The sequence below is a fragment of the Symsagittifera roscoffensis genome, chromosome 1, assembly GCF_963678635.1.
Source record: "Symsagittifera roscoffensis chromosome 1, txSymRosc1.1, whole genome shotgun sequence".
Lineage (NCBI taxonomy): Eukaryota > Metazoa > Xenacoelomorpha > Acoela > Convolutidae > Symsagittifera > Symsagittifera roscoffensis.
In genome coordinates this window covers 77,592,654-77,619,854 of record NC_087062.1, presented here as the reverse complement: position 1 = coordinate 77,619,854, position 27,201 = coordinate 77,592,654, and the positions used below count along the sequence as shown (strand labels likewise).

At 34.4% G+C, this 27,201-nt stretch overlaps 2 protein-coding genes across 6 annotated transcripts in view; one reads left to right on the top strand and one right to left on the bottom strand.

The window, feature by feature from the left end:
• The first annotated feature begins 378 nt into the window (after positions 1-378).
• On the top strand, positions 379-13,828 carry LOC134849666 (S-adenosylmethionine synthase-like). The gene is made up of 4 exons (XM_063866532.1): positions 379-822; positions 3,074-3,278; positions 4,043-4,130; positions 13,030-13,828. Exons 1-4 carry the CDS (start codon positions 628-630, stop codon positions 13,733-13,735), a joined length of 1,194 nt encoding a protein of 397 aa, XP_063722602.1. The 5' UTR covers positions 379-627; the 3' UTR covers positions 13,736-13,828.
• A 4,452-nt stretch (positions 13,829-18,280) lies between these two features.
• LOC134849598 (uncharacterized) overlaps positions 18,281-27,201 on the bottom strand; it is a 32,570-nt gene continuing 23,649 nt past the window's right edge. For 3 of the 5 annotated variants that reach the window (XM_063866528.1, XM_063866526.1, XM_063866529.1), the window contains 4 exons: positions 26,781-26,834; positions 26,408-26,514; positions 26,249-26,287; positions 18,281-18,623 (listed from right to left, as the gene is read on the bottom strand). In XM_063866528.1, the coding sequence (XP_063722598.1) occupies positions 18,375-18,623; positions 26,249-26,287; positions 26,408-26,514; positions 26,781-26,834 (449 nt within the window). In that variant the 3' untranslated portion in view covers positions 18,281-18,374. Of the gene's footprint in view, positions 18,624-25,866; positions 25,907-26,248; positions 26,288-26,407; positions 26,515-26,780; positions 26,835-27,201 lie in introns of all 5 variants that reach the window. The other 2 variants (XM_063866530.1, XM_063866527.1) reach the window with 2 other exon arrangements.

Genomic DNA, 27,201 nt, shown 5'->3' with positions numbered 1-27,201 from the left:
ATCTACGCTGTAAAACTGTATTGCCCAACATAACCATCTTTGCTAAATCTATATATGTATCGACCCCATTTATCATCTAAAATATTTGATCTAAACCCCACTATCTTAACTATTAAATGACTAGGCGAGGCCATTTGCTTTTTCTATCTGAAGGTCGACGCCATCTTTCGTACCAACACAGTTTGATGCAAAAGTGTTTTCACGCACAGCACCCGAATTAGTTCACGAAGTGATAGGAAAGAGACTTAAATTCGTTTAACTAAATCCTTTGCGTAGAAAGAGCAGCAAACTATGTTTGAAGGTTGTAAATTGATAAGATATTGTAAAAGACAAACAAGTATGAAAGATAAATGAAAAAGTTTGAGTGGACATGCCATTTTCTCAATTCTATCAAACCACGGTCACTTGCCCCAAGCTCCTCTCAAACTTGAATCAAATCACCTGATCAAGACACTCCCTAAGAAACGCCTCTACTAACAACTCGTGCACTACTACTTATTGAGTTCAAGTTCTAGCAATAGTAATCTAACTTAACATCTCAGAAGCCAGAAGAAACGAAGCAAGGTACACGTTCAAGGCCGCCGCAAGATATATAGATAACTCATCACAGAAATAACACAACAAACCATGTCACCTGCCAATGCAAATCTGGCGCCTGTTGTGCAGCACAGAGGCAACAGATTCCTGTTTTCAAGCGAGTCTGTCGGCGAGGGGCATCCGGATAAAATCTGCGACCAGATCTCGGACGCAGTGCTGGACGCTTACCTGGAAAAGGATCCTAATGCACGCGTCGCCTGTGAAACAGCCACCAAAACAGGAATGGTAAGTTGTAGACTGTCGTAACATCTGTTCAGAGGGTACTTTTGTGCCTGCAGTATGAGCGTTATGAAAGACGATTTTTTATGTCAGATAACCAAAGCGATCCTCTTTTAAAAACAAATTTGTTCCTTTATATTTAGTAAAAGAGGAAAGCCAGTAGAGTTTTCCGGAAAATGCAAAAACTTACAAAAGTGAGTAGCTAAGATTTAACTGAGATGAAATTTTCGCACAAAAGTCTATCAAAACGCGCGAAGTGATGGGGTTGGTTGCATTTAATTTTAAAATATTTTAGGGGCAGCTAACTATTATTGTTCCGACTTCCGAAACGAAAAAAAAAACAGAATTTTTGGTTTTTCTCTTCCGACAAATTTCGACTAGCCATTTTTGACGGAATTTCCAAAAAAAAATTCTCTATAACTTTTCCACTTGATTACACTCACATGTTTCAGCTTGATTTATATTAGAAAACGTCATTCAAATATTTTCAGCAAATTTGCCTTCAGCAACAGTCGTAACTGAAAAAAAACCAGCGCAAACTATAGATCTTGAGAGCAATCCCAGGTTATTTTCCATTAGAGCCCGGTAAACTATAGCCTAACCATTTGAGACAAATTTATATGCTACTTGTCGTCCAACTATACAGGAATAATTCAGCGATTCAACTTATGTGAATTGTGTGTGTAACTTGTTGTAATATCTTTCTCCACAATAGGGGGGGGGGCTTGAGATTACAACAAGTTACACAATTCATTTAAGATTAATCGCTGAACTATTCCTGTATAGTTGGACAAGTAGCATATAAATTTTTCTAATATGGGGGGGGGGGAGCTATAGTTTATAGGGCTCTAATGGAAAACAACCGGGGATTGCTCACAATATCTATATTTTGGGCTGTTTTTGTCCAGTCCCCATGTGCTTATGGCAAAATTAGTTTGAGCCGAAAACAATATTTTCGAGCCGAAAGAATATAACTTCTTTTTTACATTTTTGCGCATTTTATTAGAAAAATAAAAGAAAATTTTTAATTGAAAACATTTTTTTCGGCTCAAATTTTTTGTTGTATCTGGAAAAAGACTGCCAGGAAATTATTAGAAGTAGAATATAAAAAGTGATTTTTGGTACCATTTTGATGAATCATTTTCCTTGTCTTTTTTTCAGCTGACCTTTAGCTTGAAATTTGATTTTTTTGATGAAAATTAGTTCAAGTTTGAAATGAGCAAACAACATCATCTTATAGCTGAAAGCATCCCCGTTGCTAAGTTCACAATGATTAAAATTTTGGTCCCATTTTAGATATGACTTGAAGAAAAGAAAGTTAATTTTGTCATCTTCTTTTTAATGCTTTGCTTGCCTAGATGTTATCAAATGAACTATCCTAATCAAAAGAAGCAACTGAACCTCCTCCAGCAAAATTAAATGTTTGTTCGTTCGGGGAAAAACTGTTTTCCCTTCCGCAAAATTAAAGACAGCTATTTCATATCGAGCAAATTAAAAATAAAATTATTCAATCGAAAAAAAACTGAGGTTGAACTTCAAGAACAAAATGAACGGTATAAATGTTATTGCTTATGGAGCAGGCTTAAATTTTATCCTCTCCAATGATGTTTTCCCAGAAAAGAAGAAAAAATTCTTTATGTCCAGCAGAGTATATTTTCAGAATTCAGAATTAGTTTAATTTACTCGTAACTTCATCAGTTTTCATCTCGTTAAAGCGTTGCCTTATGATACACATTGCTATTCGAAAAAACTAACGCAAGCCAAAAAGTTTTTGACTTCATTCAACAAAATCTTGAAAGGAACTTGAAAATGCTGAAAGTTAGTCAAATACCTCGTTATTTAGTCAAATGATTTCTTTGAAGCCTAAATTACGGAAAAAATATGAGATATTTTTCATGAAGTAAGATCAAATTGATTCAGAAACTCTGCAAGCCTACCTTTAAAGAAACATTTAGGGTCCTAATAACCAGATTTGCTTTTTCCGACTACTGAAGTGGCGGTCGAGCATGTTCACCAGAAAAATCTTCACAATTTAAAAAAAAATCTAGAAGTCTCAATTCTCAGTGGACCAAAACCGGTACCGGCTTTCGAAATAAAAAATTAAAAAGTTATTGATACGCATTCTAATCTATTAATTAGGAAATTGTACTTTATGGTGGCGGAAATTCATTTTCTCTTTGGGGGAGGAGTCTCTGGAATAGGGTTCCCATTGGTCAATCTAAGACCGAGACTAGATGTGATTGATGATGATTGACAGGTGATGGTGTTGGGTGAGATCACTTCAGACGCTGTGATTGACTACCAGAAAGTGATTCGAGACACGATCAAGGAAATTGGATATGACGACAGCAAAAAGGGCTTCGACTACAAGACGTGCAATGTCCTCATCGCCCTCGAGAATCAGAGTCCCGAGATTGCAGACACTGTGCACAAGGCCGGCGCCGAAGAGGATTACGGGGCAGGTACGAATACGAAAGAGGGAGTATTCTAAACCTAATTTGGGTACATGCATGCAAGAAGAATCCTTATAAATTGACACGGGCCTTTGGTTCCTGTAGAAAAAACTTCGGGTCTTAAAGAAATCAGAAACATCATTCCGAATCACTCCTAGGATGCAAAAAACCGCACAAAAAGATAGACGATTTTAGTTGGTAAATCAAAAAAGGACGAGATACTAGAAAAGAGCCAGTTTTGACAATAGTCTGACGTTACTCATGACCTGTAAACATTAGAGGACATAGAACAAGGCGGCGGACACCTGTCTTCGCCTCCAAACCCAGACTTTTTAGTAACATTTTATGCTCTTCCTATGAAAACAGCACAAAATTTCAGAAACAAAAAGAACAAAAAAGAAATTGAAAACTCTTTTCTTCTTTTTTCTTTTTAAGGTAGTTTTTTCTCCTTTATTTTTTAAAAGTTTTTAAAACAAATAAGATTGTTGAAACAAACCAAGTTAACATCATAAGTTAACAAAGCCGTTTAGCGGGAGGATGTGAACTTGGTTCTGAGTTCGAATTTCCAGCCAATCAGAATAGAGCAGTTTACTCGCAGCGCTTAGCAAGTTCAGTTTAAAATGAACGCCGGTGCGGGTAGGATCTTAACTTGGTCTGTTCGAAGAGGGCGGAAGGGGCGGCGGGGTTGAGGTTGTTAATTTGATCCGTTGAAACTAATGTCTTTAGTTACTTGCAGAGCAGAGCAATAAAGTCATTTTTTATGTTTTGTTTAGGTGATCAGGGTATCATGTTTGGATATGCGACTGATGAGACAGAGTCTTGCATGCCATTAACCATCGACCTCGCACACAAACTGGGACAGTAAGTTCAGCTCATGTTGAAATAGTAATTTTCATTTTTCCTTTTTGCCTAAAATGGACTCCGAGTCTAATTTTCATGCGCCAGAAACACTTCCTTTTTGTTGCTCAGATTTCCCTTCTCGTATGCATTAGTTATTCGATTCAATTCAGTAAATATCAAATTTGTGGCAACATCCTTTTTGGTCAACAAACCTGAACCAATCGAACATAATGTTTTTAAATTTTTACAACATGTAAAAACAATGTCAAAAAATTTTAATTAACCTAAAATCAATGTTCAATTGAATGACTCCGAATTTAATTTTTTTAAGATTAATTTTGCGGCACACAAATTTCTGTGATGGATTTTTTTGGAAAGTGTCGACCAAAAACTGTTTTTTTTTGCGCGCGCGAAGTTAAGCCCCAATTTAGTGTGTATTGGCGCCAAAGGTGTATTCCTACAACGTCATTTTTGGACTGTTTTTGTGCGACACAGAAATTTGTTGTCGAAAAGGTCTTCATAAGTTTTCGGGGGTTTTTAAAACATCAATTTGGTCGACCTAAGAACCTCCCTCCTCAACACGGACAAATCTAGGATTTTCTTGAAGAAGTTTGTGGGCCGCTTCGGAATTTCTATGCATTAGCTTATTGGTAAAGATTGGCGCCATCTAATCAGCATGAAGAAATACAGCACAAAAATCAAAAAAAGACTGCTCGTATCAGGGCGAAGCCCTGAATGTTCCGATTGGCTTTTAAGGTTTATGAGCAGTAATAACCTTAAAAAAATAAATGTAATAAAGTAAAATGAAACTTTTTTCTAAAACTTGAAGTTTTTTAATATAAAAATCATCCCCACACGCCATATTAGGTACAAAAGCATAGATTTCACACCTTGCAAGCAATAATGGCAAAAAAGCTTCTTTCAACCACTTCGGAAGGATTTCTAAAACGGATTAAATCTCCGCTTACTCGTTAATAGCGCGAATTCTATCGCGTGTTAATTGCCCAAATTGGCCAAAATGGTAATCTTTAAACCACCAGCAGGTTATAAAAAAAGATCACAGGTGAATTTTTTTCAAATTTAAGCTCAGGACAACATAACCTTTTGAATGATATAAAAAATATTCCGAAAAAATGGCTAGTTGAAAAGTCAAAGTTGTCAGAAGAAAAAAATTCCACCACGAGCACAAATATTCCGTTACTTTCGTATCGAAAGTCGGAACAACAACAATTTTTCTGAAATCACTCTTATAAAATTTAAAGATCTTCTAAATTTTTCAATTGACCTATGTAGATAACAAATAGAGGCATATGCGTCAAAATTACTAAAAACAAGACTGCTTGTATCACTGCGAAGCCCTGAAAGTTACGACTGCCTTTTAAGGTCTATGGAGTGACAAAAATATGAAAAAATTAAAATAAATAACAAAAAAAAATTTAAAAAAATTGAGATTTTTTGTGAAAATTATCCCCTCATACACCATATAAATTAGAAGCTGATAGATTTTGCTCATTTTAACTAACCAATTATGGCAATGAAGCTTCTTTGAACTAAAGTGGAACAATTTCAAAGCCGGATGAAATCTTCCGCTTACGAGTTATTGGCACGAAATATATAGCGCGTTAATTGTCCCATTTTGTCCAAAATGCCAATCTTTAAACCCCATAACTTTACGAAAATTGATCACAGGCGAAATACATTTTCGAACTTAAGCTCAGGATAACACTAAATTTTGAATGATATAAAAAAAGTTCGTCAAAAATGGCAAGTTAAAAAGTCGGAACTTGTCTGAAGAAAAAACCCACCCCGACCACAAATATTCCGTTAGTTTCGTTACAAAAGTCGGAACAATGAGAAATAGTAGTTGATACGATTAATGTAATAGTAGATACAATATGCCGGCTTGGAAAACAGTTTCACAATTCGAACGCAACAGTGAAAATTTTATTGTTCGGACTTTCGATACGAAAGTAACGGAATATTTGTGCTCGGGGTGGGTTTTTCTTCTGACAAGTTCCGACTTTTTTAATAGCTTTTTTTTGAAATTTTTTTATGTCATTTGAAAGTTAGTGTTGTCCTAAGCTTAAATTTGAAAGATATTTTACCTGTGATCATTTTTCGTAAAGTTATATAGGGGTTTAAATGTTGGCATTTTGGCCAATTTGTCACAATTACGCCCGATATATTTCGTGCTATTAACGCGTAAGCGTAGATTTAATCCATCTTAGAAATTGTTCCAATTTGGTTGAAGGAAGCTTATTTGCCAAAATTGACTCGTTACTAGAAGCGAAATTTCTCACTTTGTAATTTATATGGCGTGTGGGGGGATGACTTTCATAAAAAAATTTCAGTTTTTAGAAAAAAAAATTTCATTTTATTTTATTACGTTTATTTTTTTAATGTTATTACTGCTCCATAAATCTTAATAGTCAGCTTTGATACGAGTAGCCTTGTACGAGCAGCCTGATACGAGCAGCCTTGATACGAGCAGCCTTGTTAGTCTATAAGCTCAAACGCATGACCATATGCATATAAAAGTGACTACCTATTGGTGAGGGAGGGGGTGATCTGAATGTATGTTCTTTCGGATGCAAAGGCGTTGTCTTTTGACATAAGAGGTCGTCTGACTATTCAAAAAAAAACATAGTAATATTTCTGAAACTATGGCCAATTTTGTAAATAAAGGGGCGTTAAGCTGCCCGATTCAATATCCGCTCTTTTTAAAAGATCTGGGGTAAAAAAATGTTAGACCTTGAAAATTATCATTAATATTACGTACAATTATGAATTTTCAATTATTTTCTTTCAATTTTACAGTTTTTCTTACATTTTTTTTCATTTTTTTCTTTTTAAAATTTTTTCATGTTATTACTGCTTCATAGACCTTAAAAGGCAGTCGGAGCCTACAGGGCTTCGCCCTGATACGAGCAGTCTTGTAATTTTTTAAAACCTTTTTTACAGAGTTTACGTTCAGTAACGACTGTTTCAGTTCTTTATAACCTTTGATACTTAGCCATTATTTATTACTTCGCCATTATACAAAATATCTATATACTCAACGCTTCAAGTCAATTGTGATGTAAAATATCCTGGCTGAACGAAAAACCCAAATCTAAATCAATATATTTAATTTTAAAGCCTGAGGGAAGTGTTGAGAAAAATGCATTGCACTTGTAAATGAACGCTCACGAATGAATTTGAATGGCATTTCAATTCTAGACGAAAAGCTTTTATGGTCCATCAGTTGTATTTTTCAATCATTAAAGTGTATTTGTCTAGGAAAGTCATTCATTAAAATTACAAAAACCACACAATCGGTTGAAATGTCAGAACTCGATTCGATCTAATTGATGAATCAATCGGGATGAGGTCTTTTGTATCATGGAATTGATTGAGCAGAAAGAAATTCAGTTCAAAACCCCTAATTTCCCTTCGGAAATTAATATCATGCTCGAAGTCAAACACTATCTGATATTTCCGTCGCAAAACCGCGCATGTCTGAATGAAAAAAAAATAAATTGATTGACAATTTCCTTTAAAGGAAAAGAAACAGCGTGTTTATGAACAAGCTTCCCGCACCGAGCGCCCATGGAACATAATCGATTATATTGTCATAATATGCTCTTTATTATGACAATCTACAATATTACCGATCAACCGTTCAATCCCCTCCCCAAATCGAATTAGGGGAGAGGAAGTATGGATTTTTCATAAGCTAACTTTGAGTATAAGCTAGATTCAAAATTAACCGTATTACTACGGAAAATTGAATTAAAACATTATTCTAGGTATTTAACATCATGCCAATGCAATCCCGCATTAAAAACCCGGGTTGACCTCCATACATCAAAAATACTTATCATGCAATTCCATGCAACAAAAATCATTACCATACAAATCCATACATCAAGTGCATGGATAAAATGCTTGTCATACAATTTTCATACATTTTCGAAAAACAATAGAAAAAAAAATTAAACCATTTCTGCGGCTTTTTGAGAACAATTGAACAGACTGGTGAGAAAAAAAAACTGATTTACAATATTTCTTTTTGAAAAAAAAATGCTTTCCATACAATTTCCAATTTCCTCTTACCACAACCGCCATTTGCCCCCTCCCTTATGATTGAACATGGCGGGATTATTTATTGGTAAAATTTGGGGAGGGGTGTTAATGATTGACAGGCTCCCCCAGTTTACTACCCCCCCCCCCCCAGTTTACCCCCTCCCTTCTCTTTGGTTGGGGGATTTAGAAAAAACTTTAGGGGGGGACGTCGAGACATCGGATTTAGTATGAGACAAGGCAGATATTTTGCAAATTTCTTGCAAAATTTGAAAAAAATTCCGCAAAAACATCGAAATTAGTTCTAAAAATTCAACGGATTAAATTCAATTGTAATGGGTTGTAATGAATTTTTATTTCAAATTTAATCGCTTATAATGAACTATCTTGGCCACTAGCGGATTTAGGGGGGGGGGGGCGGACGCCTTCTCTCAGAGGTTTGACCCCTGCCGACCCAAAGGGTCCTCCCTTTTTACTATTTTGAGATATCCATTTTTGGCTGAGTGACCTTAAAATTTTTCTAGTGGCGCTTTCGGCGCTAATCTATACTATTTTTCAGGGGGGAGCGCGCGCCGAAAAAACGCAATTTTTTGGTCGAAATTTTTCAAAAAAAAAGTGCCTAAAAATGCCTTTTTTTGGCCTTTTTTCAAAAATTAGCCTGTAACGCAGAAAGTTAGGTCAAATTAGGGTCTTTAAAGTGGTTTGGGAGTTCTCAGAAAATCATTTTGGTCGACCTAAAAAAAGGCCGACAAAATTTTCAAATTTTTTTTTGAAAATCCGAAACCCCCCCCCCCCCTCGAGAAATTCCTAGATCCGCGCCTGATCTTGGCGCAAAAAATCAAGTTAAGTGCCAAAAATAATGGATTATAATCGATTATAATGGTTTTTTTTCAAAGGTAATTGATTATAATGGCAAGATAATCAATTTCGTGGCCTGAATTTTACATCTTTTATGGATTTTAAAGGATTTTTTTTTCTCAGGAATCCATTATAATCGATTAGAATCCATGGACGCTCGGTGCGGGTTGCTCGAAAGAAATGATAAAAACTTCAGGTAAAAGAGGCTAAGTTTTTGAATATATGCCAATTAAAATGGATGAGAGCAAAAACGCTGCGTTTCCTGTATAATTACATGAGAAAATAAATTCAGGAGCTATTTTCGGCTCTTGCACCAATAAAAATATTTTATAAGCGAACCATTAAATTCACAAGGTCGCTGATGCTAACTAAATGTGTGTGGAATTGAGTAGTCATACCATGCATTTCACAATAATCGTGCTATGTCAACGTAAGTTAAATTTGGTAAAAACCACAGTTGAGGTGGGGGCGGTAAAATTTAAATCTTTTTCCTTATTTGAATAAAAAAGAAGAGAAAAATGGTTCACAAATAGCAAAAAAGTTATAATAATCTGTATCTCACAAATTATGCCATATAAACTTTGAAGTTTCTACTCGAAAAATTCAAAATGAGCAGTTTTCCAATGTCCAGAAAAAATATAAAAACATTTTGGGTTATCTTCTGCTAGGCGATAAAGAATGAACAGTTGAGATGATAGAAAAATTCTATGAGTAAATTGATTTTGCGCAGAATATTGTCTGAATCCTAACTTTTTGCCAGTGCGTATGGTAAAAAAATGCTGTATCCTTAAAGCAAACATTCACCTTAGAAAAAGAAAACATTGTCAGTACGTTTTCTAATCTAGGAAATTGCGTCATTAAATTTTTATGAAAGACTTCAATGCAAACTAAATTAATCTCCGCTGAAAATGTTATTGTATGTATAACAAATGTCTCTTGCATATTAAAAAAAAAGAAAGCAGCCACTGACATTATGCACTTTAAAAAAAGTAATTAGTTTTATGAATTCAGTTTCAATTGGGTATTTTTGGTTGCTTTTCCGCTCGTTTTTAATTTCGACTTTGGCTTTTTTGATTGTGGGGTACTTTGTTCATTAAAATGTACCCGATGGAAATACAAAACATGCCTACGTAGAGAAATTGCAGAAGCGCCTGTTTAATCTCGCTTTACTAATGTAAAAGTTCAAATAGTTGTTATATTATAAAAAAGCTATATGATGAAAAAACGTCATAGCTTCTTTTTAGTGTAGTTAAATTTGTTATTTCCTTGAGGTTTGAAAATGTAAGTTCGCTGAACAGTTAATTTGCTTTGATAGTGTTTGTTATCTTCGTCATGAAAATTTTCATAGGATCCGAGAACTTTCTTGAATCCATTGAAAAAATGAGAAAAAGCTTCAAACATTTTTTGTGGAGCTGAGCAAGTCAAAAAGTTTGATTTTGTTCAAAGTTCTCTTTTTTGAACCGGCCATGAGAATCAGCTCGATTTTATTGTGGACTTTTTCCAGTGTAACCTTAGCAGCTCAGCATTGATAAAATGTTATTCTAAATTTCTCGTTTTCTCATTCAATTTGCTGTAATTCTTGCCTCTGAGATTGGTGCTTACTCCATTGCTTTCATTATATTGAGTTTTTGATTTGCAGCGTCCAGTTTGATTTGTCCCAGAAAAAAAATTGAATAGATGAAATGTTTCCATTAAGGAGAGCAGCAACGCCAAGATGCCACCCTTCTATGGCAATTGTTGTCTTGATTAATCCAGCAAACGGTTCTTCGAAACGCTTCCAAAATTTTAATGGAAAAGAAGGCTGTGAGAATGCCGTCTGATGTTTTCGCCGTTGATATAGTTGCGTTGGAATTCTGAGGTTACCTCAACAACACATATAGAGCTCGCGATTAGTTTCATAGTCATTTTGGTCCCACTTCATTTTTTCCCAGATGAACGCTTGACATGAAAGAAAATAACAGCCTTCAAGCAAAGCTCAGGTTCTTCACTTTCAAGGTCGTGAGGCTTGATGTTTTTTTTGATGGCTAATAAGCCCTTCGGTAGCTTTTTGTTTGCATACTTTTTTTGTTTGGCGTCACTGCATAAAAGCAGGAAGCCGGCGAGCTGAATGTGGATGGTGTAAAGTTGATAAAGCTGAATGGGGTAAGCTTTGAATGTTTCGTCGCACAGCCAAACATCTTGAGGTAAAATCCGATTCTGGATATTTTCGCAATCTCCAAAAATTAGCATAATTTCGGGATCTTCAATCCCGCTATCTAAGACGCAAATATCCTCGTTTTGCTTTGGAACCTCAAATGTCTGTGGAAACAATGTGCGCCTCTCATTTTTAATTGAAGGCCAGATTGATCGCCGAACGACAATGGAGAGCTTACTGAACGGCTTTTTCTTCGGACACAGTTGGCAAGCATTTCACAAAAACTGTTTTTGAGGGGTACTTACCTAATTTTTGTGCCCTGTTTTGTTTCCTTCAAGAGAAGCGTTGAAGCTGAAGAACCAGGAAATACATCGTGGGTGTGTTTAATTCTAGGGGAAATGATATCGTTATCTCGGGTTAGTGCAGTGGTTTAGCCTTTATGGCACTCTACCTCGAATACTTCCAGTGAACTTTTCCTTTATTTGTTTCCTGTTTCTTGTTAAATTCGTGGTCAATGATTACTTGTGTTTTTTTATTCTGTTGAAATAGACCCCAAGAAAAATGACTCATTTTAGTAGTAGCAATTTCTAGGAAAATTGATATCATAAATTAATTGTTGTTTTATTTTGTTCGTCGTAAAAATCAGAGATTTAAACCTGTTAATTAAGACCAATTTCAGAGTTTGATATCTAATATGCGTTTTACTTTTTTGAGCATTTTGCCTAAGTGCAAAACTCAGTTTGAGTCTGAAAACTCAAACTCATATGAAGTAACCCCGGCTGTTAATAATCCCATTCTAATCAGCACTGCGAAGTTTTAAATTAATAATGCGGCAAATCGACACAGAGTAGATTGGTATGTAGGGCAGATTAGTCTATGGTAGTTTGTATAGGGTAGATTGGTATGTAGGTTAGAATGGCATAAGGAAGAATAGCATAGGATGGTTTGGATTTGATAGTTTGTCCTGCCACCAATAACAATTAAAAATTCTTTCATAACAAGCGACAATTCGTTATAACGCATTGGCATGTAGGGTAAGCTTGCTCGGCTGCGCTTTTATCCGGCACGAGAGCAATAAAATAACCATTCAGTAAGAATGCAAGTAGAGTTGGAAAAACAGTTCGAGAGTTATTAAGTTCACCGAGACTTTTTAGTTTGATGGCAGACTACATATTCTTTTTTAATTCAGGTTAATTGAAAGTTGAACTCAACGGCAACTTTCTCCCGATTTCGACCAAAGAATCAAACTGCTATGAACGCTCTTATTGCATTCGACAAAAAGTAGCTCAAAACTCCCTGACCAAAAACCCGTCATTTTAACGAGCATTCATCTGGAGATTTTGAAAACTTTCTCAAATTCATTAGAAAATTAGCTTGCAAATTGCACCTCTCGTATGGCAGTTTAAGGCACATTGAACTCTGACCATAGTGACCATTGTCCTCAAAAACTTTGTTTTATTTGAAACTTCATTTGGAATAGCATTACAAGCTAGACTGAATTTAGTTTCAATCAGTGAATGCACAAAAAAATTTAGGTCGACTTATTTGATTTTAGGTCGACTTATTTGGGGGTTTAGGTTAACTTATTTGATTTTATTTTCCCAGCTTTCCGTTAAAAATCTTTAGAAATTTAGTCGTTTTTATAAATAATGCTGGTGGTCAGCAATCAAAGGGGGGAACCTTTGGAAAAGTTTGGCAACCAGAATTGAGGGGGGGGGAACGGTCGCCTTTTCTTCCTATCAGCACGCTGCTGGTTTCAATTAACATTTTTGATGAGTGTTCTCAATTAATTTTCAAATTATATTTGAGATTTGCATGGCTCAATGCAAATTCTTAGTTGTATCGCAGTTTTGATTTTGGTTTTAGGCGATTGGCCGAAGGCAGGAAGTCGGGTGAAATCGAGTGGGCGAGACCAGACTCGAAGACGCAAGTGACGGTGGAGTACGAGGAAGACTCAAGCGGTTGCCCCGTGCCAGTACGAGTTCACACTATTGTCATTTCCACGCAACACGACGAGCAGGTCTCCATGGAACAGATCAAAAGTGATCTCATGGAAAAGATCATCAAAAAAGTGATCCCTTCTTATCTCTTGGACAAAGACACCATCTACCATCTGAATCCTTCGGGCAGGTTCGTCATCGGTGGACCTCAAGGGGACGCAGGCGTTACTGGACGGAAAATCATTGTGGACACTTACGGCGGTTGGGGTGCCCACGGGGGCGGGGCTTTTTCGGGAAAAGATTTCACAAAAGTGGATCGAAGTGCTGCATATGCTGCTCGTTGGGTGGCCAAATCACTGGTGAAAGCCAAGTTATGCCGACGAGCGCTGGTGCAAATCTCATACGCCATCGGAATTGCGGAGCCACTCTCTTTGTTTGTAAACAGTTACCACACAGGAGTGAAGTCTGACGAAGAATTGACGAGCATAGTGAAGAAAAATTTTGACCTGCGACCAGGAGTGATCGTTCGGGAGCTGAAGCTAAAGAACCCCATATTCAAGAAGACAGCACGTTATGGCCACTTTGGAAGACCTGAATTCACCTGGGAACAACCAAAGGAGCTCCAGTTTTAATCTAATTTTGTCATCATTTTATATTTTGTCATCATTTTGTTATGTATTATGTCATGTAACTCCATCTTTAATTTAAGAAAGTATTTAAATTGATCAGTGTTTTTTACATGTAAAACTTCAACATTACAACTGAAATGAAAAGATGTTCAATTTCAAACACAGAGGCGAAGCTGCGCTTTGCAAACACTTGTGATAACACGACCAAAAAGCAGCTCTATCAAGTGAAAAAAGAAAAAGTAGAAATAAGCCTCCAATTAGCAAAAACTCGAATACGTGTAGGATTCGAATCTGCAACTGACTGCAATCAAGATATTTTGAGTCTCACGCACTTTCCACTCAGCAAGCAAGCTTAACAAACGACCAACAATAGTCACGAACAAAGCAGCTACATATAGTAAAAACTTGCCAATTCGATTCAGAAAAAGTGGCACCAAATACAAATATGCATTTCAAAAAATTTCAAGATATATCGAGTTGGAAAATTTCTGAAATTGAGTTTTCATTATTTTCATGTTGTTTGAAACAAATCAGTTTTTTCGGTTAATTTGATGGGTTTAAAATGCATCAACTGTGTTAACTTATTACTTCGAATTTCAAAGCACATGATATCAAAAAGCTGTAAAGTTGCCCCAAAAGTGGCACCGATATTTGCGACTTAGGTTGAAAAAAAGGTTCGTACTAATACACTCGCTTCGCAAGTGCAATTTTTGCTGCCGCACTTAAAAACTTTGCAAAAAAGCCCTTTTTTGTTCGAATTGCACATTGAAATTCACCCTATTTAACAAAAAGAGGAGCAATATTACAATAGCTGGCAATTTTGAGAACTATTGAGGAAGTGCATCTATTAACCTTGAGAACTATAATGATTATATATTCATTTGGATTTTCAGCTTTTTGTATATATGCTACTAAGATTTTGTAAATACAGTATTCTTCCAGATAGAATACTATTTGAAAACTTAATTTTTACGCTTCGCGCTTTCAAATTTAGCTTTGAAATAAATTGCAAATACTTATCGAAGTATAAGAAAGAGCGATCCAACTATTTAACTTGAATCTACCACCTATTGTAATGCATCACCCAAAAAGCATCGTTCTAAGTTTGAAGTTTTCTCAAATAAATTTTCCGTTGCGATTTGTCGGAAAAACAATTTAAAATTCCGCGAGGTTATTCATAATAGTTATCCATTTACTACGTTGAAATTTTTCTGACTACAATGAAATAACTGGAAAAATCAACGCATTTTTCTGGGAAGTACATAAAAAAAAGGGCCGAAGCAAAAACCAGCAAGCAGTGGCAAAAAAAAACATGAAACCATTGAATGGTGCTGTAAATATTCAGTACTGAAAAACTGTCCAAATCGGAAATCGAATTCTTTCTTTTAGTTTTGAAATATCGAAATTATCCGCTAATTTGCATTTTGACCAAAAAATAGCTTATTCTTAAATCTGTTAAAAGTCCCAATAGTTGATTTGCAGTATACGCTCGAGTCCATTTCCCCTCACCACATTTAAAATGATCTACTTTACTTTAAAAGTTTTTTTTAAAGTTATTATGGCTAAATTATCGATGTTACAATGCACGGATTGTCGAATAAATTTTTGCACTATAGTTGATTCGTTCACCATGCCAAGAGTTTCAATACATTATGACAACGCTAAAAAAATCTCGATAAAATACAAACTTCGCTTGTACGATAAAATCTTGTGTAAACAGTACAGAATGTTCAGACCAAATTCATCTTTGTAAGAAACAATTTTTTCGTCTAATTTCTTTCGGGATTCTCTCTATAGGTTATTTCTGAGAGAACACAAAACGTAAATTTAGTTTTTCGATATCAATAACTAATAGGTCAAATAAACGAAACAGATATAATTTTGCGTTTTATTAAAATAAATCAGGCCTTCGGAAGCAGACATGAAAAAGAGTAAAACTTCCAAAAAAAAATTGAATTGAAAAGTTTCGAACGAACATTTTCAATTTTCGATTAATGAAAACGCCCCAATCGATAAAAACTAATTAAAGAACGACTAATCAGAAACCAAAAAAAGCGACTGAAACGCAAAACAATGTCAAAAAACCAAAGCTTTGAAAGCAAATGAAAAAACAGAATTAAATGAAAGTCGAAAAAAATTTCAAAATAACTATTTTCTTCTATCTGAACTCGAGACAATAGAAAAGCACAGTGAAAGTTTAAATAAAAACTTTTCTTACATTCCAACAAAACTTCTATGATTTTTTAAATGATTTTTTCTTTCTATGATTGACTTTCTTTCTATGGTTTTTTAAAAAATTCACCTCATTTCTTTAGTTGAATCAAGGCCAAATTTACTATCAAACAGCAAAAGTAAGAAATTTTGTCAAAGTGAGTCGATTTTCAGAAAATTTTTTTTATATGTGATGCAGTGATCCTTGGATCACTGCATCACATATTAAAAAAAAATTTCTAAAAACTGTTTCACTTTGACAAAACTTCTTATTTTTGCTGTTTGATAGTAAATTTGGCCTTGATTCAACTAGGGAAATGAGGTGAATTTTGAAAAAAAAATCATAAAGAAAGTCAACCCACTAAAAGTGAAATTCCTGAAAAAACGACCAAAAGCATCAAGATCTATATAAGCGAAAACGGCTTCCTCCAAAAGTAGCGATTTTCGAATATACCGACCCAACGTAAATTTACTGAAAACCATTCTACAATTTTTGCTTTTTCAATAACACTGATGTACGCAAAGCATGTGTTGAAAATGTGACAACCTACTTTTTTGAACATAGCGAATTTCAATTCAGACCATTTTTTATCGACCGCTTCGAAGTCAAACCAAATTAACATGTCACAAGCATACAATTTAATTTTAGGACAATCAGGACGAACAAAATCAAAGTTACACGTGAAACAAATATAATGCAAAAAATGTAACAAAAACTCCATGGAAAAAACTTTTGCGTGCATGGAAGATTTGATGCTTTTTCTTTAATGGAAAAGTAACAACTTTTATTCAATCGTTGCAGTGAAGATTTGAAAAACAGCAAATTAAGTACGCCGATACGAAACAACCAGACGGTAAGAAATCTGTTATTTTTTTGAAGCACATAGGATACTTGCAAAACGTGATAAGTAAAAATAAAACCAAATGCATGTAGTCGGTTCATTTTTTGCTAGCTTAAGTGCCGCATTGAACAAAAAGTTTCCAAATCGTTGTAACTCTGTGCGGCATTTGAGCTTACAAAAAATGAACAGACTACATGCAAGCCAACATTGAAAAAATTGTTTGGAAAGTGTAACTCAAAAGAATAAAAAAACAAGACTGCTCGTATCAGGGTAAAGCCTTGAAAGTTCCGACTACCCCTTAATTGGTCTGGAATCGTTTTTGGTACATGAAATATTCACAAACTACAAATTTTTGGCTGATAATATCAAAGTGTTTAGTCGTTTATGGAGATAATAAGACCAATTAGCTTTGCCTCATTTCAATTTGGAACGATTATGAGTGCGGATAATTTGCCACGCTGGAATGATTTGCGTATTGAAACAAACAATCAAAGTACTATTCCAACAGCGAAACCACACTTAAGTCAAGTGCAAGTATACCCGCTTGGCAATCACAAGATTTCCGGATCGATGCCCATACGCAGTCAACTTTCCTAAAATTGGTCTGAATAAAAAAAATCACCCTGGGCATATATGTTCCTCACTTTCTTCGAAAGTCGGAACAAAAAGGATAGAAAACTTTTGAACAATATTCAACTTTCGAGTTCCAAAAAAACTACCAGATTAAAGCTCTTTAAACTTCAAGAACTGTTTATGATAGGACCTTTTTACTTAGAACTAACCCAATTTGAGAAAAATAGATATATGAAAAACTTATTTTTTCGATAGGAAAACTGAAAATTAAATACCACTTTTGAAGCCAGAAGTCTTTCATATTTTTATGCTACAATTCCACTTTCATACTTGGCGAGCACATTTTGCCTACCTTTTAGCAAACGAACTTGAACTGAACTCAAATAGTGCGCATATAGTTAAGTACATTCATAAACACATGAAGATGTTTGAATGGTCAACTTTAGTAAACTCTGCAGCCCTTCTGTAGTCATTAGAGCATTTTAAAACTTCTTCCGGGAAAAAAAACGGAAAGAAAAATCACCAAGACCTATATCAGAGTCTTCACTACGTTCATCGACTTATACAAACAAAAAATTATCAAAACCTGTATCAGCGAAAAGTGACTTCGTTCTTTTGCAGTTGAAAAATCAGTTTGAAAAAATCGCCAAATATACTTAAATGTGCTAAGGAGGATACCATACAATTTATGAAAGCAGAAAAGGGGAGAAATTTAAAATTAGACAGAGTTATTGATCGGAAAAAGTCTAAATCCCGATAACAAAACACTTGCTTACGCTATTTTAGAAACAAGTCCTGTACACAGTTGCAACACTCGCTGATCGCAAGAGTAATGAATAAACCACGCAAACAATTGAGCAATGACTAGGTCCTGTAACCAGCGGAGCAGGAACACGCGTTTTCATCCTCTTCAAAAACTAAGTAGAAAATAAAAATTTAACTTATAACTAAAATTAACTCAACAAATTTTGGACCAAACACAGCTAGCCAGCAAAATATTTTGACTAATTATCAGATTAAGTTTCTGAGTCTTCTACAATCGTTTCATTCTGAGGGGACGATGTGAAGAGTGAAGCCGATGCCGCTTTGCGAGGACTGCTGGAGCCGGTAGTGGTACTAGTGCGGGGTGATGCCACTTGGTGAGGTGTCGGCCTGGTTCTCGAGGGCAGCGAAGTCTTATGATGTGGGGACTGCTTGGCGTTCGACTGACTACGGTTCAGCATCGGAAGACTTCTTGCTGCTGCCGACGGAATGCCATGTGACCCCTTCAGTAACAAAAAAACCTTTGTTAAAAATTTAGCATCACCATCACTACCTTCACATTTTGCAATGTGTTTAGAAGCGCAATACGTGCAATAACATGTCATGAACACAATATTTGGGGGGAAATTGAAGAAGGATTATGCAAAAAGGAAACATTGAAGAGAGCCCCGTTTCTCGAATTGACAGGGTTAGATAAAACGCACAAAGATGAAAATGAAACAGTGTGGTATAATGAGAAATAAATAAATTGATTGTTTTGACGGTTGTTCCTCATTTACCGGAGAATTGGTGTTATTCATTGAGTACAAAACCGATGACAGCCAAAGTGATTATTTCTAAAAAAAAGTTTCTAAGAATTCTGTTAAACATGTTTTAAAAAAATCATGAAACAAAACGGTTAATTAATTACATTAAAAACATTAGAATCGTCAGCACTGACGCAAACCCAAACAATAAACCTTCTATATCACAAAAAACCATATTAAAACTAAATACGTTAATGCACGGCAATAAGACTAAGTACGGTAACGGAACAGTTTTTCGTAATATCATTAATGCGTCCTTTCCCTTTTCACATTTTCGACCATAGCAAAACTCGTCATATGATGTAAACGAAGTTTACTACCATTGCATTGGTATCCCAGTAATTCATATAACCAATGAAAATTACAAAAGCCAAGCTGACCTCGTAAACACAAGCGAAAAAGACATAGTGAAGCTTTAGAATTGCAAACAAAATTACATAAACATTGAAGCTTAAAAAAATAAAGATTTAATCAACTGCACGAATTAAACAGCTGACATAGTGTTTATAAAGTATTGGCAGAAAAATCCTGACTGGAGTATTGCTGGAAAACCTAACTGAGACACATATCCTAGCTGCTTCCTAGAATTTGCAAATCATCTATAAGTGGAAACGATGCGCTCCAATAGATGATAAAACACACTACCAAGACCGTTCGACTTGTTGTTCCGACCAAAAATTGAGAAATGTCGAAGAACTTTGTATTCGGGTGTGTTTTAGTTTTTTTTTCTCTTCCTTTTTTGTTTTCCAACCAAAATCAGGTAACAACCACAAATAATCATCGGAATGGGTCGAGTGATACATTATATTCAAATCATTTCAGTCGTGATTCAAACGACTTCAAAAAACTTAGAAAAAAAATTTCTAAGTCGAGAAAAACCAGTTTGAAATTTTTGATTTCTGGTCTAATTTCAAGCTAAAAAGGTGAAGCTAAGCAGGCTTGCAAATGCTTATTTCTGCTTAATTCAAGCCATTCACACTTTGCTTTATTCGAATTAAGTTACTTTTTGGAGTTTTTTTAGCGTCGTTCAACTTCATAATTCAACAAAATTCCGCAAAAAAATTGACTATTGCAAAAATTCTTTCTGCAAAAAAGAATTTTGTTAATGATTTTTTGATTTCATTTTTCTCGTCATTTTTCAACAAAAACTGCTTTCCAGTTGGCCTATTTCCAGTTGCTTTCCTATGAGTATCAAATATGCCTAAATTTTATTTTTTCGTTTAGAATTTTTTTACACCACGCAGAAAAAACGATAAAATTGAAAAAAATTTTTTTTTGTATATTTAAGACTATGGTTGGAACATTCTGTGCTATTTGCACAGTAACCAGCTATCCTTGTTTCTTTTTTTCCTGTTTGATTGATAAGTTTCCATTTTATATTACACAACATATTTTACACTAGTTTCCCGACTTTAAAAAAAACTAGTTCTTTATATTCGAACAATTACACTTAAGGCTTCCTGAAAATTAATATCAATCAAAAAGGCAAAACAATTACTCATTTAATTTTGATAGCAGGAATTTTTTATACCAAGCTTCTTAATCAAATTAATTGTGATGGCTAAATTCACAAATTTAGTTTTTCGACTGGCTTTTAACGAAATAAACTTTGAAAACTCTGTCAAACTTTTACGAGTTTATTTCTTTGTTTTGAAGCTTTCAAAACTCCATCGTTCGAGCATTTCACAGAGTTGCTGAACACTGGCTTGATTATGGATCGAGGTTTCTAAAATTCAAGCCACTATTTAGCAACCTTTAAAAAAAACTCACACGACGAAAATTCGAAAGCTTTTGAAATTTAAATAGCTACAGTCAATCCACAAAATGAAAGTTCCCACGCAAACTATTCAACTAACGAATAAGCGAGCTTGAAGTTGCTTTGATAGCTTGATTAATTTGCAAAACATTAGTTTTTCTTCAAAAATTAGCTCCAGGAGCAACGAAATTTTCCAATTGCTCGAATTTCCGATAGATTTGTGATAAAAATGTTAGTTTTGCGATCAATGAAACCTTGAATAACTTCGCTAAAAGATATTTTGAAGCAAGCTAAAGGATAAAGAAACTTTGCCACAAATATAGTTGCTTTTGACGGCTTTGGCTCATTCGCAAATAGTTCTTTCAAGCTAACTAATCAACTGATAAAAACTTATGCAAATGAATTCAAACCATCCATATCAACAAGGAAATTTTCAAAGTTTCATCAATTGAATAGCCTGCTTTGATTTTCTCTTGCATGAATCTATTTCTGAATGAGTATAATGACTTTGGCTGCTATAATCTCTTCACAAAAACTTAGTGTTCTTAAAGCCAGTTATAACAAAACTTTTCAAATGACAAAAAATTCGGTGAAACTTTGGTTTTCTTATTTGAAAACTCAAAATTCAACCCATGTCTGGCATGCATTAAATTCTTTACAACTTACGAAACCATTTTGATAGCTAGAACCCTTCAGCATAAAAAATTGTGTCAAATTTGATATCAATAGCTTAAAATAATTAGAAAAATGAAACTTTTTGAATATAATATTCAAGAGACGATACTCATGAATATAGCCAACAGACAGTTGAAAAAGAGTCAATGAACGCACCCATATAAAAAACTGACTAGCTAATCATCTTGGGAATTTCATCAACTTGCTAATTTTCATTAGAAAAATATATGGTCTTAAGGCTCCTTGAGTTTCAGAACAAATTAAGATTGACAACAATTTTTTGATACAATTATCATAATTCAACTAGGAAATATAAAGACATTTTTTAAACAAAAAGTCGATCACGTTTTTTGCGCCATTTCAAATTTTGTATTTGAAGAGCGCAATTTACCAAACCTTAAGCAGATGAATTTGAATTGAACACTGCATCCAAATTTTTAGACCATTTGAAGTTTTTTTTAGAAAACAAAAAAAACAAGACCTAAATAAAAGCCTTCGCTATTTTCATCGACTCATAACAAACTCAATTTGATTTTGATAGTTAATAATCACAGTAAGCCTCCTTTCAAAACATTCAGTGAATAAAACTTCAGATTATTCCATGTTGAATTTGATAGTTGCAATGGGTTTGCAAGAGGTTTTAATTTTTAAGGAAATTATCCAAAGGATCAAACCTTTTTTCAAGGCTTTTTGCCATCAAATTTCACTAAATTAAAAAAAAATTTTGGTGAAACTACTCAAATTTGAAAAAACTGGAACATATAAAACAAATTTGAGTTTTTATTTGAGTCAATTTCTTCAATAAAAGATGGGAAGATTTTTTATACGAAATAGCTCGGAAAGAAATTAGCACAAGGAGGCTTGAATGTCCGTTACCTTCTGGGTTTGTTTAATGCTCCGGTTATTAGTACCGGTAAAAGTTTATACAAAAAAGCAGTTCGTCCAGTGTCACTGTTTTATACAGAGATGAAGCGGGGCTTCGCAACACTTGTGATGCAAAAAAAAAATCTGAAAAATAAGCTGAAAAAATTACTTGAAAAAGAATTCTGAAAAATTAATTGAAAACAAAAACTTGAAAAGTTGAAAAAATGCAGCTACAAAAACTTCATGGACGTATAGGAAGACGTTAATGAACAGCCTTGAAAAGTATTGAAAATCAATTACTGAGCGGCACCAAATTTTGGGTCGAAACCTGATTGAGCCGAAAACAAAACTGTTGTCAAAGTTTTTACGACCACTCAGCCAATTTGAAACAAAAAACCGCATGCAAAAACGTTTGTTTTCATAGTTATACAAGCTAAATTGACTGAGTCGATACAACAAAATTACTGAACTTTCAGTTGTAAAAAAACGGTTTAACCTGGAACAACACACGACATTTCGCATACTCATTTTATACAGATTATATTGATCATATTGAAAATTTAACGCATGCTTTCAATTGAATTTTCGTTTTGATATTTGGCCTGAAAATAAACTATGAGGATCTATATTTTCCGCACCAAAACGAGTTTGCACCAAAATATTTCCTATCTATCTAACAAAATTGAGCCTAAAACGTTAATAATGAAAATGCAATTTGAATAATTTTTGCTAGTTTTACCCACATAGACAAGAAATGAATTGCAATCGATTCTATGCAGATAATGTAGCTAAAACGACCGAAAAAATTGGTTGGGAGCGATTTAAAATCGATTTAGTTTGATACAAAAATGTAGCTTTCAATCGATTTCAATAGACTTCAAAGCGACTTAAATTGTTTTCTTGCTGAGTGTTTTTGGTTTTGTTTCCTACGTATTTGAGTCTCAATGAAAACGATTTTAAACGACTTTTTATACTGATTTTATACAGACTATATACAGATTATACGCAGAATTAGTAGACTATCAAACAATAGAGAAATAGTGGGGGGAAAACTTTTACTTTATGCTTTTCAATTGACTTTTCATTTTGATTTGAAAATAAACTACGAGGATAGGTATTCTTCTCTGTTGCTTAAAATTGAGCCTAGAACGTTGATAATGAAAATGCACTTTGAAAAATTTTTGCATAGTTTTACTTCTCTTTACAGCGGGAACCCTTAAATTTGCATAATTCACACAGAGGCGAAGCTGCGCTTCACAAACCTTTGCGAGAACACGATAAAAAGCAGCTCTAGAGTTCTAACAATTGCAATAAGTGAAAGTAAAAATAAGCCTCGAAAGAGTTCGACGACGTCTCGGACTCGTACCTAACGCAACCTAGAAATTATGAGTCTCCCACACTAGCCACGGCCGTTTAATGCATCACAAACACTAGCAACAAATAAAGCCGAGAATAGATGCTATGAAACTTTCAATGCTACAGATCGTGATTATAGCAAAAGGCACCTAAGTGAACACTTTATAAAAACTTTATTTTCGAGTTAGGTTAGAAAAAAGAAGGTTCGCACTAAAACGCTAGCGTAAGAATAGAAACCCTTGAATGCAATCGGGTAAAACTCTCATCGAGTGACTATTGCTCTCAGAAGCTCTGATGGAGTTTCTTGACTAGCAAAAATTTCCCAAGCTTCGAAATAAAAACAATAGTTAAGTTAAATCAGTTTTAATGAGATTTTGATGAAACTCACTACCTCGCAAAATCCTTTAATATCTATTTTTGTATCTAAACTTCTATACAGTATATTATCGGTATAAAAATCGATTTCGATCTCAAGTTCGTCTTTGCGGGAACAGATAGGCTAACAAAAAACCCAAAAAAAATGAATTAGTTAGAGCTTCTTGAATTTCCAGAACCTTTAATGATTGGCACATTTTTCATGCAATTAACCAAAATTGAGAAAACAGCAAATGATAATGTTTTTTACTCCGCCGATAAATCTGGAAAATCAAACCTACTTGAGAAACCTAAATCATTCACGTTTTTTCACAACACCACCACTTTTTACATTAAAGAGCGTAAGCTGCTTTCTTTTGAAAAAATGAATTTGAATTGATGAACCTTAAAAAAATCAAAAGAGAAATTGCAAAACGTGAATGAAAATAGAAAAAACTTTAAACCGTTCTTCCTCGAAAAAAACTTAAGTCAAAAATCATCACGACCTATAAAAGTGTCTTCATTTTATTCAGTAAAACTAATATAAAACAAGGTTGCAACTTTTTTTATTCCGCTGGGAAATCTAAAAATTACACAGGCGAAGTTGTACATCGGATACACAAGCAAAAATATGACCGATAACGCTACTGGGAAAAACTGAACGAGTAAAAATTTTGAGTCTACAAAATTTCTTCAGTGACGCACGCCAATTATGACGCATTAGCAGTCAATTTGGATAAAAAATTACCAACTAACATGCCTCAATTTATAGAGCAGTCTATGGAGCAGTAATAACATGAAAAAAATTAAATGTAATAAAAAATGAATTTTTTTTAAATTTGAGATTTATTGTGATAATCATCCCCCCACACGCCATATTAAGTACAAAATGATAAATTTCGATCCTAGTAACAAATCAATTATGATAAATAAGCTTCCTTCAACCAATTTGGAACCATTTCTTTGACGGATTAAATCTACGCTTACGCGTTAATAGCGCGAAATACATCGCGCGTTAATTGTCCCAAATTGGCCAAAAAGGCAACATTTAAATCCCCATAACTTTACAAAAAACGATCACAGGTGAAATCCTGTCAAAACTGGCTAGTTGAAAAGTCAAAAGTTGTCAGAAGAATCCTTAGCATTGGCTGTACTTAATAGATGGTTATTGATCAAAATGAACACTTTCAAAATGAACACATTTTATCGCACCAATATTTGCGGCTTAGCTTGGAAAAAAAAGATATTTCATACTATAACACAAGCATTGCTTGTGTAAAAATCCACTAATGAAACTTTAATTATTCACGTTTTCCTCGCACCACAAGCATTTCGTTATTGAAGAGCATGAATTGCCTTTTATCTTTGGTATGACATATTTTGTCCTAGCACCTACTTTTTCCCCACATCCGTACGGATTCTATAAAAGCACACATTCCTACAAAAAATATGTCAAAGTTCCTTATTAGCTTATTATTCTCTGTAATACAATAGACTATACCTACATAGAGTATGAAAACTCGTGCCAGGAAACAATCCGTCAAAAGCGACAATTCGTCGCAATTCGGAAAAACCTACAATTTAATCAATCTGTACTCACTGCCTAGTTTTTCAATTCAATGTCGAATCCCACACTAAGGCAAGGCCATTTGTTTTTGTTGATATGTTCAATCAATTTTTGATATAGTTTTTTTTATTCTGACGAATTGCTCTGCGACTTATTTCCTCTTTTTGAAATGCTATCATTGTCGCTTGCAATCAATAATCAATTGGCGCGTCACAGAAAACAGAAGAAGGGGCTCTTTTTGTGCATCATCTACCATGTAGCCGCTATCTTCACATGCAAGACCTTTATCGTGCGATACATATAACGAGAAACACATGAAAAGCATATAGCCGCATTTTGCGACACCATTTCGTGCTAAGGATTCTTACCTTTGCTGTGGTCCGATTTTGGAAGAATTACGTAAATAGGCTTGAAAAGAAGTTTTCACATGAATCGATTTGGTTTTTCCAGGTAAGAACTCCAAGAAAAATTACATGTCGCAATCCAAAACCCTCCAAAACAACTTCCAACATAGTTATGAGTCATATGAGTTAGTGTATGGGCATTTTATGAACCGTGACGATAATTTATTACACTAGTGAACCCAGTTTATTACACTAATGAATAATTAGTCTTACGATTCCCAAAAAAATTCTATTCCAAATCAAAATAATTATACCAAATGAATTGTCGATGATTCATGGTTACTGAATCTGGTTGAAATCACAATCAAAATATTTTTTAATGACTTTATGATTGTTTTATTTTTACCTTCCGAAATGTTGTAAGCATAGAATTTTTCGCCCAGCTCTAATTAAGCAAACATAAGGTTTAATTGTGATTTATGAAAATCTTTTTCGATAGCATTTAGATCGAAACTTTCAAAAAATGAAAGGGGATTGGAAATAGCAGCAAAAATAGAATTGGTACCTGATTTGCGTTCCGATTTTTGGAACTGGAGTCGCTCTTAGACCCGAAAATAGACTCGAACAGAGAGGGTTTCGGTGCATTCGTACTTTGCTTTCCAATAATCACATCTAAACAACTAACCCAGTTTTTACACTGAAAAACTCAAAGATTCCCAACATGCTTTATTCGATCCTTTTACATAAACAAGCTAAGGAATTGCTTTGAGAATCTGTTAAAACCCTAAATAATTGTCGTAAAATTTTGACTTAAACTTAATTTGATTTTTTCTCTTTAACTCAGATCAAGTTTAAAAAAGCGTGCTGAAAGTAATATGAATTGAAGTTGACTGACATATCATTTGATTTGAATATTGAATTAGTTGATTGGGCCTCACCTCTCTTCTCCTTTGGCTTATGCACTATTTCGGGTACTTCGGCTCTGAAAATTTCTGAAACAAAATTGTTCAATTAAGAAGCTATTTTACCAATTGGGTAACATTTCCCCCTCAAAATTGGCGGTTTGAGAGATAGTTTTTCTCGAAATTTTAATTCTTTTTTTTTCTTTGGGGTCAATTAGGAGTTAGATATGTTTTGCTTCTTGACAGCAACCCGCTATGTAAATAGTTATGATAACTCGGCTAAATCAGTAGCCGTATTTTGAGATAATATTTCAATCTATAATACATAAAACAGCATTGAAAGCTAGCAGACACGAAAGAAAAGTAAAGCCACTAAGTCCAAAAACATGAAACAAAAATGCGAAAAAACCTAACGAAAACTACTAGATTTAGTCTATGAACGATGTTCTATTTGCGG

What these genes read in the sequence shown, in the direction of transcription:
- LOC134849666 (XM_063866532.1), top strand. Translation starts at nt 628, where the DNA reads ATGTCACCTGCCAATGCAAATCTGGCGCCTGTTGTGCAGCACAGAGGC. An exon ending in CAGCCACCAAAACAGGAATG is followed by an intron (nt 823 to 3,073) that starts GTAAGTTGTAGA and finishes GATGATTGACAG; the next exon opens with GTGATGGTGTTGGGTGAGAT. An exon ending in CTCGCACACAAACTGGGACA is followed by an intron (nt 4,131 to 13,029) that starts GTAAGTTCAGCT and finishes TTTTGGTTTTAG; the next exon opens with GCGATTGGCCGAAGGCAGGA.